The sequence below is a fragment of the Bemisia tabaci genome, chromosome 3 (genome assembly GCF_918797505.1).
Source record: "Bemisia tabaci chromosome 3, PGI_BMITA_v3".
Classification (NCBI taxonomy): Eukaryota; Metazoa; Arthropoda; class Insecta; order Hemiptera; family Aleyrodidae; genus Bemisia; species Bemisia tabaci.
Window position 1 is genome coordinate 22,960,625 of NC_092795.1, and position 15,749 is coordinate 22,976,373.

The 15,749-nt window shown below is 39.1% G+C and overlaps 1 protein-coding gene across 4 annotated transcripts in view; it reads left to right on the forward strand.

Annotated features, from left to right (window-relative positions):
- The window catches only part of LOC109029951 (uncharacterized), a 95,003-nt gene extending 82,455 nt beyond the window's left edge, over positions 1 to 12,548 (forward strand). For all 4 annotated transcript variants that reach the window (XM_019040676.2, XM_019040675.2, XM_019040677.2 and 1 more), the window contains 4 exons: positions 365 to 1,063; positions 6,855 to 7,129; positions 8,356 to 8,550; positions 9,803 to 12,548. In XM_019040676.2, coding sequence (XP_018896221.2) covers positions 365 to 1,063; positions 6,855 to 7,129; positions 8,356 to 8,550; positions 9,803 to 9,943 — 1,310 coding nt within the window. In that variant the 3' untranslated portion in view covers positions 9,944 to 12,548. The remainder of the gene's footprint in view (positions 1 to 364; positions 1,064 to 6,854; positions 7,130 to 8,355; positions 8,551 to 9,802) is intronic.
- Positions 12,549 to 15,749: the final 3,201 nt, after the last annotated feature.

Below are 15,749 nucleotides of genomic sequence, written 5' to 3' on the forward strand. Positions count from 1 at the left end.
GAGGGAGAAAGAAAAAATAGTAAGAACACGGATACAGTAATCCACGACATAACTTATTTTTTGCCACTCAGGGTCATAACCTTTGATCAAAGTATACATCTCTTCAAGATCGGTCTCTATTTGATTCGAACTTGAACTTTGAGCAGGTCAATGATCGGAGGCTATTATGGTAAATGTAACGACAAATGCGTGGAGGGACTTTAATCAGAATAGGGTCTGGTCGAAGCCTACCAACGACTTTTCCTCTTCTCTGAGTGTAGTCATGACCAAGCACTATATCATGCGATCCCTTTATTCCAAGCTTATGATGTGAATGTTTGACGGCCAACGTTCGATTCCTTACTCATCCCTATTTTCCACACAGGCCGCGGCGGAGATCGCTCACCTTCCCCCATCCGCAACTCCAACCTCATCGCTGCGAACAACGGCAAAGTAGCATCGACCGTCAAATCCTACGACTACCGCTCGCAGTCCTCCCGGACGGCGGAGGAGATCGGCCGCTCACTCCGCGAGCGCACCCCATCGCCGACAGCCGGAACCAAGAAGATCATCCGCTACGACTACGAGAAGACAACCACCCGCTCCGTGACCCCGCCGAAGGTGGTCCACCATTACGACTACCAATCAACGACCACCTCCAGCGGCAGCGACAAGACTTACGCTCTACCCGCGACGCCTTCACCCCCGGCGAAGATGCAGCAGTACGAGTACCAGAAGACAACCACCTCCGACAACTACAGACCCGTCTCGCCGCCGCCGACGACGGTGCAGCAGTACGAGTACCAGAAAACGACGACCTCCAACAACTACAGACCGATCACGCCTCCGCCGACGACGGTGCAGCAGTACGAGTACCAGAAGACGACGACTTCGAATAGTTATAGACCGATCACACCTCCGCCGACGACGGTGCAGCAGTACGAGTACCAGAAGACGACGACCAATGTAAGGGAGAAGCCCCGGACTCCGCCCCCGCACCGCTCCCCGTCGCCTGTCTCCTTCGCCCAGCCGCCGGACCCGCACGTCAACCAGACCATCGCTTCGTACAGCACGTTTGAAAAAGGTAGGCAACCTGCATTACGAAGAGGTACATGGGTAGACTACTCTGCCGTGATAGCGAAGAGAGCACACGGAGAAAAAAATCTCGTGCGTGGGACCCGAAGTTTAGGTCTTATGGATCTCTGAAGTTTTCGGATTGAGCATCTGAACACTTTAGGTCTAGCTGTCGAGGTTCGAATCACACATCTGAAACTTCAGTTCTTACATCTGAAGTACTTCAGGTGTGAGAACCGTAGTTTTTCGGATGTGAGAACCGCAGTTTTTCGAATGTGAAAACCGAAGTACTTCAGATGCTGAACTTCAGAACTGAAGTTTCAGATGTGTGATCCAAACCTCAGCAGCTGGACCTAAAGTGTTCAGATGCTCAATCCGAAAACTTCGGGGATCCATATGACCTAAACTTCGGGTCCCACGCACGAAGTTTTTTTCTCCGTGCAGTAAGTGCACTTCTGGATGAGCCATGGTTAGCGCATGCTTTTATATGTCTCGAGGTTCATCCCAGCATGCACTTACTGCTCTCTTCGCTATCATGACAGTACTGCATAGTAATAGAACCAGAGACAAATCGTAGTTTTCTGGACGAAGGAGCGTAACTATATTTCAAGGTTGCAAACTTGGATCGGACAACGAATGTACCTGTGCAATTTTTGTCTGACATTTTTCTTATTCTTACGTGGAAAGAGAAATCAGGGAAATTTTCATTCACATTTGCCCTAGATTCTCCTGGTAGAGATGCAACTTACTATGAGGTATTTTACAACATTGAAATAACTATAGTTACGTTCTTTCGTGAGGGGAACAAAGAAATGTGATGGAGTTGGACAAAATGTGCCTCGACAAAACTGATAGCGGCTCGACGCACGAATCATTTTGACAAAGAGAGTTGGTGATTTTGCCAACGTTTGGTGAAGTTCATTATAAACTGAAATTCTCATTACAGAGGGTAAGAACTCATTTGAGCTCAATTTTCGATCGGGGAAATTTGTGCTCAAGTGAGTTTTTTGCTCTGTACTGAGAATTTCAGTTTTCTACTGCATTTTAACGCACGTTGGCGAAATCATCATCTCTATCGTCATACTTTACCTGTCTTACGGTTGGGAGGAGTTAGGTTAACTATACTGCGCAGCTTTACAAAGCATCGAATTTGCATCGTTTGGCGCAAAGTACACAAAAGTGACCATTTGGCAGCGATGCAAAGTTTGAGGATGAAAAATTAGGGACAAGAGACAAACGTCGTTGAAGTTTGACGGCACTGTCGTCAACTTTTGAAACAGGTCGTTTCAAACGTCTAAAACATTATCATGCAAATTACGGGTTGAAACTTTGACTCTATGTCCTTGAGAGTATTGGAGACAGTGTATCATTGAAAACTGAAAAATCTATATTTTTTCACCCCAAAGCGGAGTTTTTGTTGCACTGAATAATTTGAGTTTCCACCTTCAGTAACATTTTTTTCCTGCTATGTCGCAAATAATTACTTGGGTATCATTCAATTATTTGATTTATTTCACGTTTATCGTCAGTTTTTCTTCAGGCTGATTTGATCAAAGCGCGATTTTCAAAATGTTTATATTAGGTTACTGCAAAAATCATTCGGAAAAAAAGTTGCTATTAGTATGAAAAATGTGTGTATAAAATGAATGTAGTTTAAAATGAGGCGCAGAGACAATAAAATAAATAAGGCACAAGCCCTTACATTCCTGTGAATTACAAGGACAAATTGAGAAAGTGAGGAAAAAGTGTACAGAAAAAGGAGGAAAATTAACATCCTCTTCCCCTATGTTTTTTGTCCTTGCGGATGTTTTGACGTCATCGTCGATGCATTAAATTTTAATTACAATCTTTCAAATTAAATATCACGAGTGAAAACAGAGAGAGAGGAAAAGTATTTTTTTCGCCCCCGCCTTTTCAAACTCCCTTCGCGTCACTAATGAGTGAAAATCAGAAGTCAAGAGCAAGAGACATTGCTGTTTACAATGTTCACTTGGGCGGGCCGTGCTTTTGGAGCTATTTTATACCCTTTCGTTGTATATCGTTGTAGAAGTCTCATAGTATCGTTGTAAATCGTAGTGGCAAAATAATTTCTTTCGTTTAATATATTACGCAGGATAATCTGGAGATTTTCCTTTTATAGTCAGACAAGCACCCAAGCATCGTAAAATTATTGAAGTCAGCTGGTTCACTTTTTAAACTACCCATTTTTCTTCTTGAAAATAATCTCAGTGTCGCACGAATCAAGCGATCAGGTAGTCCCTGTACACCTATTACTTAATCGAGGAATTCTCCCTGGAGATAAAAACGCCTTCAATTCTTGACGCGGCAATTGTTGTCGCACACATGTACGTGCGATTGCAATGAGTATAGTCGAGCTAATTTCATAGTCAAGTATTGTTGGCTAACTGAAAGTAATAAGGTGATTGATTCAGTAGACCTTTCTAGCTACTATTCAGTTTTTAAATGTTCGCTACCGAAGATGTAATTTTTTATTTGATCCATAAAAATCCTTTCAGGTCCATTCATTTCAGCCTTGTGATAAACTCATGAACATGATTTTAAGTCCTGGTAAAAGCTGAATTCAGCGCGGGCTTAAAATCAATTTGGAAAATAAAATACAAAAATCATCTGGTGGGTCCCAGTATTTTACATCCCGGAGAAATTAGCCATGGCACATCTCTGATGAATGAAAATCACAGCCTTTCAAAGGGAGTCCGAGCGTCCTTAATTTTTATTGGTATGCAAGTTAGAGGTGAATCCGCGAACTCCGAGTGCGATCAATTAAAACTCCTCGAAAGATTCCTGCAGGTTAAGCTGCGGCACCCTAACTTTTTCAATCAAAGAACTTAGTAGGTCCACTCCGTGAAATGCCTGCCCGCATTCTCCTCATCCTACCTTGCGGGCATCATTATCAGTGAAAAACTTGATTAATCTTTCGAGAGCGCAGGGATAATTTGTCGTTATTTTTTCGCTCCGTTGAGAATCTGTGATTACATAAAAACGGGATGCGGTGTTGCCGTTTTAACACCAATGTGAGGGTCGTCGGAACAAAGGGTCAAAATGCACGTATTATATATCGACGGTGAAACTACCAAACCACGTATCTCGTTTGCGGTGTTTAAAAATCTACGCTCACATTTTATTTTTTTTAAGTAGACCAAATCAATATCATTCCTTGAAATTTTCACGGAATTTTCTCCGCACAAAGAGGAAAAATCACAGAAATTTTCAAGACTGGATGTTAAGTAGTTTTTCATTTGAAAAATAAAATATGACAGGAAGTCTGCGACGTCACAAACCGAGATACGTGGTTTGGTAGTTTCACCGTCGATATGTTATGCTACACCGAAAAAAGTGACTTGGCCTAGCCAGAAGTATTCTTAAAATTGTCGTTAAGAAGAAAATCATTTGGAACTACGAAGAAAAGATGTTCTTGTCAAGAAGTAGTCCTTGCATTAAAAAGAAACCTCATTGATTCAATTAATTTCATTCTTGATTCACGAGGACACCTTTTGGGGGTTAAATTCAAGTAACTTTTTCCCTCGAGTGATAAAAGATTTTGTCATTGTCTACCTGCGAATGGAGATTCGCGTGCTTGTAGATTTCATGCAATTACGAGAGTGAATTGATATCGCATCAACGTCACACTGAAAATCCATGGTGGGTGTGAGATAAGTAAAAACTTCCAGCAAAAAACAGTTAAATCTTGAAATTTTCAACGTTGATGCTTACAGATTTACGTGTTAAAATGATTTAATATTTCATTGAAAATAAATAGGAAAAACCAAGGATGAAATATTGGTGTTGCTAAAAATACTCACGCTTACAGGTTTCAGAAATTGATAATCTGTGTTTCCTTCGTGACGTAAGTGGTGAAGCATTTTTTACGCGAAGGAAGTATTAAGATAATTTTATTGACAGGTTCAACACTGATTGTGAGTGGTATTAAACACACCGCCCTGACATTGGAGTTACGAATTGAAAATATAAGTAATGAAAATAAATGAGGGAGCTTTATTGAATTTAAAAGTGACCTATTCAATAATCGTACGGTATATACTAAATTGATCATCAGAGAGTTGCTGTTGACCTTTTTATTTCTTTTATACTTATACACAAGTATAATTTATCCTTTCCGTAATTTTTATTTCTGCGAACACAATTTCATGAAAAAAAGAATAGAAAAATTCAACAAATATCATAAAATTGTTAGCCATGCTCTTATTTATTTTCCAAAAAATGTCATTTTGCTGAATTTAAAATTTACTTTATTTATCAAAATAATTTTTTGTGTAACTCTGACGATTACAGTGCAATCCTGCTGAATATTTTGGAACAACGTAACAACGTAAGAGTGAAAATTTCGCGTACAGACGCGCACATTTATACGCATGCACCTAATAAATATGTTTCAAGCACCTTATGTTATTGTAATGCACATGCATGCATTAATATTTATGACTCTGAAACAGTTCATAATTGAGGTATTAAAATTAAATCTAACGGCAGTATAAATCAAGGTTTTTTTATTGATTTTTTTTGCTCTTGTATAATTTAGCTCTTTTTAGAAGAGAGAAACTGAGCATTTATGTTCATACAATTGTTATGATATGGTCCTTTCCTCTTTTCTTTATTTTTTTAAGAAATCCGACACAACTCTAATTGGACAATACCTGCAACGAATAATTTTTATGGACCGTTCTGCTTTCCAAGAAAAGTATCCACCCGCTTTTTTCACGGAGCAAATAATTTGTCCTACTTTTAATTCCCCTCTCAAAGTAAACTTCATGCTTCGTTGCTTGATTCTCATCAAACAACGTAACAAAGATCATCATTTTCAAGGATAACTGAATATTCTTACCCACCCAGGCACACTTTGCATTCAGTGTGATAATATCACGCTTACCACTGATATCGTAGCTTCGAATGCATGTTACAAGACATATTCACCGAGTAGACCATTCCCTGGCTTGCAGGATTTAAATAAAATAGGAAAAATTAGATAAAGTAAATTGCCTTGAGTAAAAAAAAAAATGTGAAAATATACATCCTTTTTTGGTGGTGATCAAGCATTAATGGGGCTTAAACATTGTGGTCATAAACATCTTCTCGTGCTATGACGCGGATATTTACATAGTTCAACAAATATCGATCGGAGCGTCAAATTAAGATCAACCTGCTTCTCACAGTACAGAATACATAGTTCGATCTATTAGTTCCTGAAATACGAGGTCTGTTAGATGAGAAACTGGATTTTGGTGATAACTAGCCCATCATGCGTCCGAATTAAGTTTCCTTGAACTTCCTTGATAGCCGAAAATATACTTAAGAACGCAACATTTACAAATTTGCAATAAACGAGCAATCGAAAACGTTTTAACATCTTGACCCGATCAATTTTTAGTGAGAGACGCGAAGTTGATCTTAGCGCCTGAATGCAACTATTCGAGCTCAATGGATGTCCTTGTTGCATATGCGAAAAATTGAAGGCGTTTTAACATCTTGACTCGATCAATTTTTAGTGAGAGACACGAAGTTGATCTTAGCGCCTGAATGCAACTATTCGTGCTCGATGGATGTCCATGTTGCATATGCGAACAATAGAAGGCGTTTTAACATCTTGGCTCGATCAATTTTTAGTGAGAGACGCGAAGTTGATCTTAGCGCCTGAATGCAACTATTCGTGCTCGATGGATGTCCATATTGCATATGCGAACAATTGAAGGCGTTTCAACATCCTGTCTTTATCGCTTTTTAGTTTCATCCTTTGCACTGTGTAATTTTGCGCCCGGATTCTGCAGGTGTGAACAGGAGCTCGCCGTTGCCGGTGCGTAGCCCGGAGCCGACAGTGATCACGTACAAGTACTCCTCGACGTCAACGGAGCGGAAGCAGTACCCGCCGACGGTGACGCACCACTACGAGCTGGACGAGTCGCGAACCAAGGTGGAAACGACGACGGAGAAACCGCGACCCTTCCCGGTCACCGAGGCCGACAAGCTGGCCCACCCCGGACACCAGGAGCCGCCCAAGCAGGTCGAGGAACTCATGGCCTCCTTCTCCCACTCCGAGTACCAGGTTAGGAACAAACAACCCCAAAAATTTTTATGGGGCACTGGGGAAAAAAAACACATTGCATCTAGAGTTCAGACTCTTGAAAACATCGACAAGAAAAAATACTCTTGATTCAATCAGATTTTTGCTTAAATCAAAAGGAAATCCGCTCAAATTTAGAGACTTGGTTCTTGATTAAGCAAAAATCCGATTGAATCAAGAGTATTTTTTCTTCTCGATGTTTTTAAGAGTCTGGACTCAACATCCAATGTGTTTTTTTTCCAGTGGGTGTAGGAAGGAGGAGGGGAGGTTTTAGCATAGATAGAAAAAGGAGGTGTTTGCATTTCGGGCATCTTGGAATTTTTTTGATGACCTAGGTCGGTACGGCGACTTCATCGATTTTCTTGGAAATGGTGCAGTTTATGGAAAAAAATGCACTCTACATAAAGTGTTTAAAATTATATCATGAGTTGATTTAAGCAAAATAATCGGACGTCATGATCCGTTTTTCATACTTCAATGGAGAATTTGCATGCAAATTTTTCATTGCTTCTTCTGAAAGTGCTTAAAGAGCTGATTTCACGGTATTTTTTATAATTTTTTTCTGATATGGAAAATAGGTTAAAAAAAGATTTAAAAGTGAGAAAATGCACCGCCTAGTGACGTCATCTGGCGGCATTTCCCATTTAAACACACGTATTTTAGCAAATTAGTTCATTTTGTCATATCTTCTCCAATAATTGTTCAATTCATGAACCAAGGGTATCCTCGTGTTCAGTTCACTCCGTAGCTTCCACATAAACACGAAATTCATCAAATTTCAGACACCTGCAAATTCTCCATTCCGGATTTTGCTGTACCGACCTACGTCACAGGGTACACAATCCACAAGATGCAAACACCTCCTTTTTTTCTCTATGAGGTCTCAGAGGCAACAGAAATGGACTTCTGGTGTAGATTCGCAGGTATTTCCAGAAAGGATCGCGTCAGGAATGAGACGGTTCAGGAGATCATGGGTGCCAAACAGACCATCGTGCATGACATTATGACGAAGCTACTCATTTGATAGAGAATGACAGGAGACAGGTTACCGATGGAGGTCCTTGATTATAAAAACACATTTTTTTTTTCCTCTTGAGACTATTACCAGCTTCCAACAGTTGGATGAAAGTTTGAGCCCCTGAGAGCTGAGTTGCCTCTAAGTCACGATTATTTACCTTTTAATACATTTTAATGCATTACCTTTTCAGCAAAGCATTGACTTACCCGATGCGCCGAAACCGAGACCTCCTACACCACCTCCTCCAGCTCCGGTTGGTCCGGCTGTGAATCCTGCACCTCAAGCCAATGGCACGGTGGGAAAATCCAAGAACTTGGCTGGCCCTCCCGTCTACTACCCTCCGGGAGAACTCTTCACTGCCAAGGGAGAGGCCTCCATGCAACAGGTGCGTACAAGTTTGAAAACATTTTCATAGCACCAGACAAATGTAGGGCCACCATGTAGGGCTCAGGATTTTCATCGTTTCTTTTAAATTTTTATTGTTTCCGACTGAAAATGACTCAGTTTTGAGTCGAAACGTCTCGGGTTTTATTAATTGTGTATGTTTAGTTATTCTTCCTTGTTTTTTCCACTGCACGGAAAAATCGATCGGCCTCAAAAAACCCCACTGTATGGGTTATCCAACGATATAGTCTGTCAGGGACAAAAAGTTCATCTTTGGGTTTAGACACAATAAGTCATAAAAATGAATTGCAGTTTCAGTCATAATCACTGTACTTGGAACCAACAGTATTGTTCTGACGACTACGTGTTGTGGTCCTCAAACTTAGACCTTTGAAAACATTATGGACCTTCAGGATGAAATGTCTCCCTCCATATGCAAATATTAATCTAATTTAATTCTACGTGATGCCAATACTCTCATCTGAAAGACTCTTTTAAGTTTCAAGTTTTGATTTTGATAAGATCCAGAGCCTGTCGATCTAAAAGTAGAATCTGGCAGCAAAATTTAATCAAATCCTCATCAGACAGCGTACTTAGTCTGTTTTGCAAAAAGCTTCGTTGATGCCTATTTATGTACTAGCGAAATGCCCGTGACTGGAGTCACGGGTCTAGTGGCCGCTAAAATATCTATAACCCCGAAAAAATGGTGGTAGGGGAGCAAGACATGCTATAAAAGAAAATGATGAAATCGATAGAAAAATGAGTTGAGGGGAGAGGGTGATGGAGCTAAAAAAATGAGCTGGGGAGGGGATGTAGGATAAATGCTGGCAAAAAAAATAGAACTAACCTAGCAATGATTTATTAAAAAATAGAAAGAAAAAAAATGAAAAAAAGAAATTAAAATAAAACATCAGCTGATAGCAAATAAAGGTTACCAAGGAAACCAAGGAATGGAACTTTCATAAAAACAGTTTAGTGGAAAATAGCGTAAGTAGGGCACTTACGTTAATTACCGTTTATAAGTAAACGGTAAATGCGATTTAACCGAAAATCTATACAGTTCTTCATCAGATCAAAATGGACAAAATTACAAAATTTGAGACAGCTAACGTAAATCTAACGATAGTTATCGTGAACGAAAGAATTGCTGACATAGATCCGGTAACTATTATAGGTGGGATAGTTATCGTGAACGAAAGAATTGCTGACATAGATCCGGTAACTATTATAGGTGGGATTGTTTTTTTTTTCAGAGCGCCGGTGGAAAAATGAAGGGTAAAATGATGTCCAAGTACAAGTACAAGGAGGGTGGTTGGCGAAAGGAGAAGTCTGGCACAACAACGATTCCTGTCTGTTTGCCTCTCTGCTGCGCTGCTCCATGTGTCATCATGTAAACATAACCACGTGTGAAACACACTCTACTCTACCCATCACTCGACATCCAACAGAGGTCCACAGAGAGCTAAATGGATTTTTTTCAGGACATACAACATGAAAACAAAAAATTGGCTGTACAAACCGTCCTAGTGTTTCACATCGATCGTATTGTTAAATTCCTGTATAAGGCCAAAAGATTTTGGTAACACGTATCAAACTGTAGAAAAAATTATGTCGTGTAAGCCGGAAGCTCTGGTCAAACAAATTCAATGGTACGTTCGATATGAAACATCAAGCAGGCTCTATGTCCATGAAAGCTTCCTAGGAATAAGCATTTTCAAACAAAAATGTCATCAAGAGAAAAGATCAGCTCACAAAGCCAAAACTCATTTTTACCTAGAATTACGCTTAACATAAACAGGATTTTGCTTTCGTTATTCATAATACAGCCAACCTCTTCGGTGATTCGGCTATGCATCCGGCTAAGTCAATTGAGAAACCTGGTTGCGAATATGGACCATAATTCTGCGCCCAGGATGATTAAGAAAAAATCTTAATAAATACATTATTTGGACGTATTTATGCTAAAAGGAGATAAGTGCAAGTGGAAAGATGGGGTGTGCTCGTTAGTTGGGTCATAAGAAACAATGTAAAAGTGGATATAGCTCCTTTTGAGAAAATTGAGAAGCGGGATTTTCTATTAAATCAAAAGGAGCTAAACGGCAAAATATGCTAACTCATGAGCCGCGGGCATGGCAAGAGAGCCTTGTGCACAGGGCTCACGAGTTACAGCGCCCCGACGACCATCTCCCCGTCGTTAGAGTGCGCACTCATTGCCGATGACGTCACTGGCGCACAATTATTCCCCATTCATTCTTATGGCCCGACCACTAACGAGCACACCCCATCTTTCCACTTCCACATATCTCCTTTTCGCATAAATACGTCCATTTGCAAATCCTCTCAAACGAGTCTAAAAACCGATTAGCAAATCCAAGCTTCCATTTAATTTTAACGCACAGTTATTGCATAATGAAGATTAGGTATATTTTCATTGATCCTAGCTGCAGGTGCAATGAGATTTGTAAAAAAAGAGTAAAAAATTATTCATGAAAAAAAAATTTACTTCGAAAGATTTTTTTTCTAAAACAAAAAAAACAGTCACGAGGTCAAGAGCTAGTGACTACACCGGCGAAGAAGAGCAAATAATCTTCTGTTCGTAACACTTGTCCAATCAATTAATTATATAATTTCTATTCAGTCATGAAACGGAGGGCGTTATTACGTAGATACAGCGCTAACGTCATAGATAAGCGTGACTACAGGCAGTAAACGCGATTCTAACTGCGTTGCCATTTTTTGAAGAAATATTCTTTTGAAGGCTATGAAAATTGGGTGAGATTTTTCTTTAAAAAATGGCAACCCTTCATATATTATCCATCGAACAACAAAAGCTAAGCTTTTCTAATCGATGATATGCAGTGAATTTTGAGAAGGATTCAGAATGTTTCTCCGTCCTCGAAAAAACGACGGAGGCCATGTTAATGAAAAACGCCGCATAAGCATTCAAATATTGCCAAATTTCTCTAGAGGAAATGCTGATTACCCTGAAAAGTGTTCGCTATTTTTTCTCGAAAGTCGCAGGCACTTCAGATAAAATTACTCGTGAAAATTCCTGAAAAATTGAAGGACAGAAATCCGAAAGTTTCCCCGAAAACTTGTAATTTATTGAAGGAAAGTTGACAAAAATGAAGGCTTATACGGCGCTCTTCATTAGCATGGTGGAAAAGTTCCATCGGATCTTCTAACTTCCTTTTTAAATTGTGTCGATTCCTTATTTTCTTACCGTCCGTTACCTCTGTTTTACCTGATCGATCAGTATTCACTTTTTTTTTAGAAACAAGATGATAATTAGAATTATGTAAATTAACTCACGGAAAGATACACTACATAATTGCACTCGGGAGACATAGTAGTACAGGAATTGTAGAATTATCTGGGACATTTCAATGGTACTTAAATCTCCATTGAAGCTCCTTTTTGGAGCTAAGCATGTAAACCTCGTAATTTTTCAGAAACCACGAGTTATAATGAATGTCAATGGTAAACAAATTTGTTTTTCATTGATTGGAAAATTTAAGAAATCCTTCAACTCGTTATGTCTTACCTACTTTCCTTTGTATGCACATAGACGTACTTAGTTTTTTTTACTGATTTCCTCGCACTCCCTCACTTGAAAAAAGCAATCCTCGGATATTCAAACTTTCGAGTTTAGAATATGCGACAGTGTTATTTTTAAAGAACACCGATACTTGTAAATTAGCATAAAGGTAGGTAGACATCGAAATTTTCCCTAGAAATAAATTTAACATTTAAAAAATATGAGATATAAAACGGATAAAAATAAAAAAAGCAAAAACGACTGAACCTGATAAATTAAACCTTTTTCTAGTTCTGTTCAGTCACTCTGTTATCACAATCTATTTTGTGAAGATTTTTGTAAAATAAACACTGTACTTATTGTTAGTTCATGTAAAACTGTTAATAATTTAATTCATTAATGTGTTATATAACTCTTGTTCACTTATTTATTTTGTAAAGTAAAGATATTATGTTTACTAATTACTCGTTCAGAAATTGCTTAATATCCTCCAAACTTAAAGGAGGAAACTTACCTGCCAGTCAACCTTGCCTCTGGGCCTGAAACGAAATTTCATTTTTTGTATCGTAATTCTTCCTCTTCTATAAAATCCTTTTTAAGTTACGGTTATAAGTTCCCGTACATAAATACACCACAATTAAATCTAAAATCGTGTTGATATGTATAAAGAAAATGAATCTATGAATATTTTTCAATTTCAAAATCAGAAAATCTGTAGATCTCTTGCGGTTGCAAACGCTTGCACAACAGTCACTAAATACGATAACATATTCGTACCTATCGCCTTTAGACATGCAATCGAGATCTGGATCTGAAAGCTTCCTAATCTTACTGACGTTTGCATTTTGAAATTTTTGACAGCTCGGCAATCATGCTTTGAGGTCGTGGCTTTCTCCACTGGGAAATCGGGTCTGCAGTAATTGGGTTTACCACTTAAACACTAATTTATCCCAATTTCAGCCGTAAGCAGGAAAAAACACCCTTTTAGGCACTTTTTCCCCCTCTTTCTTTAGTCTTTTTTCTTGTAGTCAACCTTGTCCCTGTATTATTTCTTGTAACTTATTAAGTTGTAGAATGTATGAATCTCATGCAAAAGAAACCTTATATGATTATTATGGGTTTACTTTAAAACAAGCAATACTTCAAAAAAAAAATACGGATAATTTAGCACAATTTAAATGTGTTAGAAAAGTCAGAACCTACCTTAATATTTCTAAAATGCGGACTATTTTTCTTTGGTATTTTCAATTTTTCGTAGGAGAAAACCATTCTAATCCCTCGCAAGGAGCCACTTCCAAAATATACTGATGAGTTTTACTGGAAACTCGTGGTAATCGCCTTTTTTGTGATGTTATTTTATGTCAATCTCAATGTGCACCATATCGAAGGTGTAAGGCGGCAATAACATAACTCGGTTTGCTACGTCGCAGACTACCTGCCATACTTTATTTTTTAAGCTGAAAAAAACCTAACGGCAATTCTTTAAAACTGCTGTGCTTTTTCTTCTCTATGCGCAGGGCCGGATTAAGGGGGTGGCCACATGGGCCGCGGCACATGGCGGCAAATCTATATGGGGCGGCAAATTTTGCAATTGTTTTAAATGTAGGTAAAAAAACAATTCGGATTTAGAAACAAAAATTACAAACGAGAAAAGGCGACAAAATCTCTAATTTTCTGAGAGTATAGAAATTTCGACTTTTGTCGTCTTTCAGTGATACAAGAGGCAGCACCTTTAATTAGTTGAGTTAAGAGAGAAACCAAAAACGCAATTTGGTCTGGAACGGCGCGACTTACCGAGAGAGAAATGATGACGAGGACTTGAGATGAAAAGGGGAAGCCCTCGGCGCGGCGATCGGCATGTAACACATATTAGCGCCTACAAGACTGCACGAATACTTCACGCATTGCATCAAACACAGTGCGGTCATTGCGGACAGCGTGAGACGCATAGCGCCTACAAGACTGCGTGAATACTTCACGCATTGCGTCAAACACAGTGCGGTCTGCGAGGCGCGGCGGCGGAAGTTAAAATCATTAATCCACATTTATGTTTGTTCTTTCATAATTTTTTCGTTCATTTCCTATGAATGGAAGGCCTTGTCCACACAGAGCTAGGTTTACGAAACTTAACTTTCGCGCAAAGTTCCGTGAACTTTAGCTAGTAGTGTTGACAGGGCTTTCCCAAAAAATGTAAAGGCGTCTTATGCACTCCTCCTCCGCTGGCACGTTCATTTGATGGTTTTCATTGATGTTTCAAAACGAATGAGAAGGGGGCGGACAAATACTAGCGGCTCATGGGCGGCAAGTAGGTAAATCCGGCCCTGTCTATGCGAAGAAAATCCTGCATAAACTTCAAGGAATGATGTCAATTTGTTCTCCTTTAAAAAAATAACATAGAGGCGGAGATTTTTACACACCGCAAACAAGATATGTGATTACGGACTTACGCCGTTGATATGGACCTTCCGAATGGAAACCGCATAACCACGATTAGGCAATACGTGTAACTATAACCCATTAAGCTTTAAGTTATAGTACAGTTTGAGAATTAGGAACTCATTGGGATTTTGAAGGGTGAGAGAATGTGCCGGAAGGGACAGGCTTCGCACAGCTCTATTGAAAACAAATCGTATTTGAACTTGAAGTTAGAATGCTTTTCAGAAGAAATGGGCTTGAGGAGTAACAAATGATTAACTTTAAATAAGTAATTAACTACTTTCAGTGCTTGACATTGCCAATCTCTGAGCTACTCATTAATAAATCAGGGGAACCGAATGAGACTTGTAATTCAACGGCAACTTTACTCCGACGAAATAAATTTAGTCTTCCTCGCTGTCACACAATTCCCCAATCCCAGAGTGAATACACTCAAAGGTTAATATTGCAGGCGCACGTGTCAAAGTAAGAGAAACCTGACGTCGCAAAATTCGATTAAGTAATTCAATTCTTCAAAGCTTCTCAACCTCAAGGAACTCATAAATACTAATATTTATTGCGATATCTTTTTATCGCAAGTTAATGTGAATTGGCACTTGCTCTTGTTCGTGGTACTGTCTCTTTTCGAAAGTCTTTCAACAGCTTTTGGAAAACTGCGCGTGGCAAACAAGTGAAAGTGTTAAGCACAAACTACTCTACAAAATACTTTAAACGTTTAATATATCTTTAAAATCAAGTTAAATACTTGAATTCCTACTAAATTAAGTTTAACAGAAAAAGTTTAGAAGTTTAAGTTTAAAAGTCTCCTGCAACTTATCCTTGCTCTGAAAACCATATACTCATTGTGTCAAGGAAGTGACTATCTGTGGGAAGCCATGAAAACAGGAATTCACTCATCATGATGAAATATTTTTGGTTATTGGAGACAATTTTGAAAGGGCCAATAATAGAGCCTACTCATTCCGTTGGCCCAATGAATCTTGTTTTTCTTTGATGAAAAGGGTATTTTCCTTCTTGTAAAGAAAAACGACCGAGAAAACAGTTTTCTCTATTTCAACGGATCCAATTTTCTCACAATGAGTGGAGCCTTTATCAAAATTCATGGAGCTTCGCATCTCTGATAAATGAAACCATTCAGTAATTTTCAACGCAATGAAGTAACTGCGCAACATAACGCTGAAGGACGAACATCAGACCAGTTATGTTTTCAGAGTTCAGTGAACTGA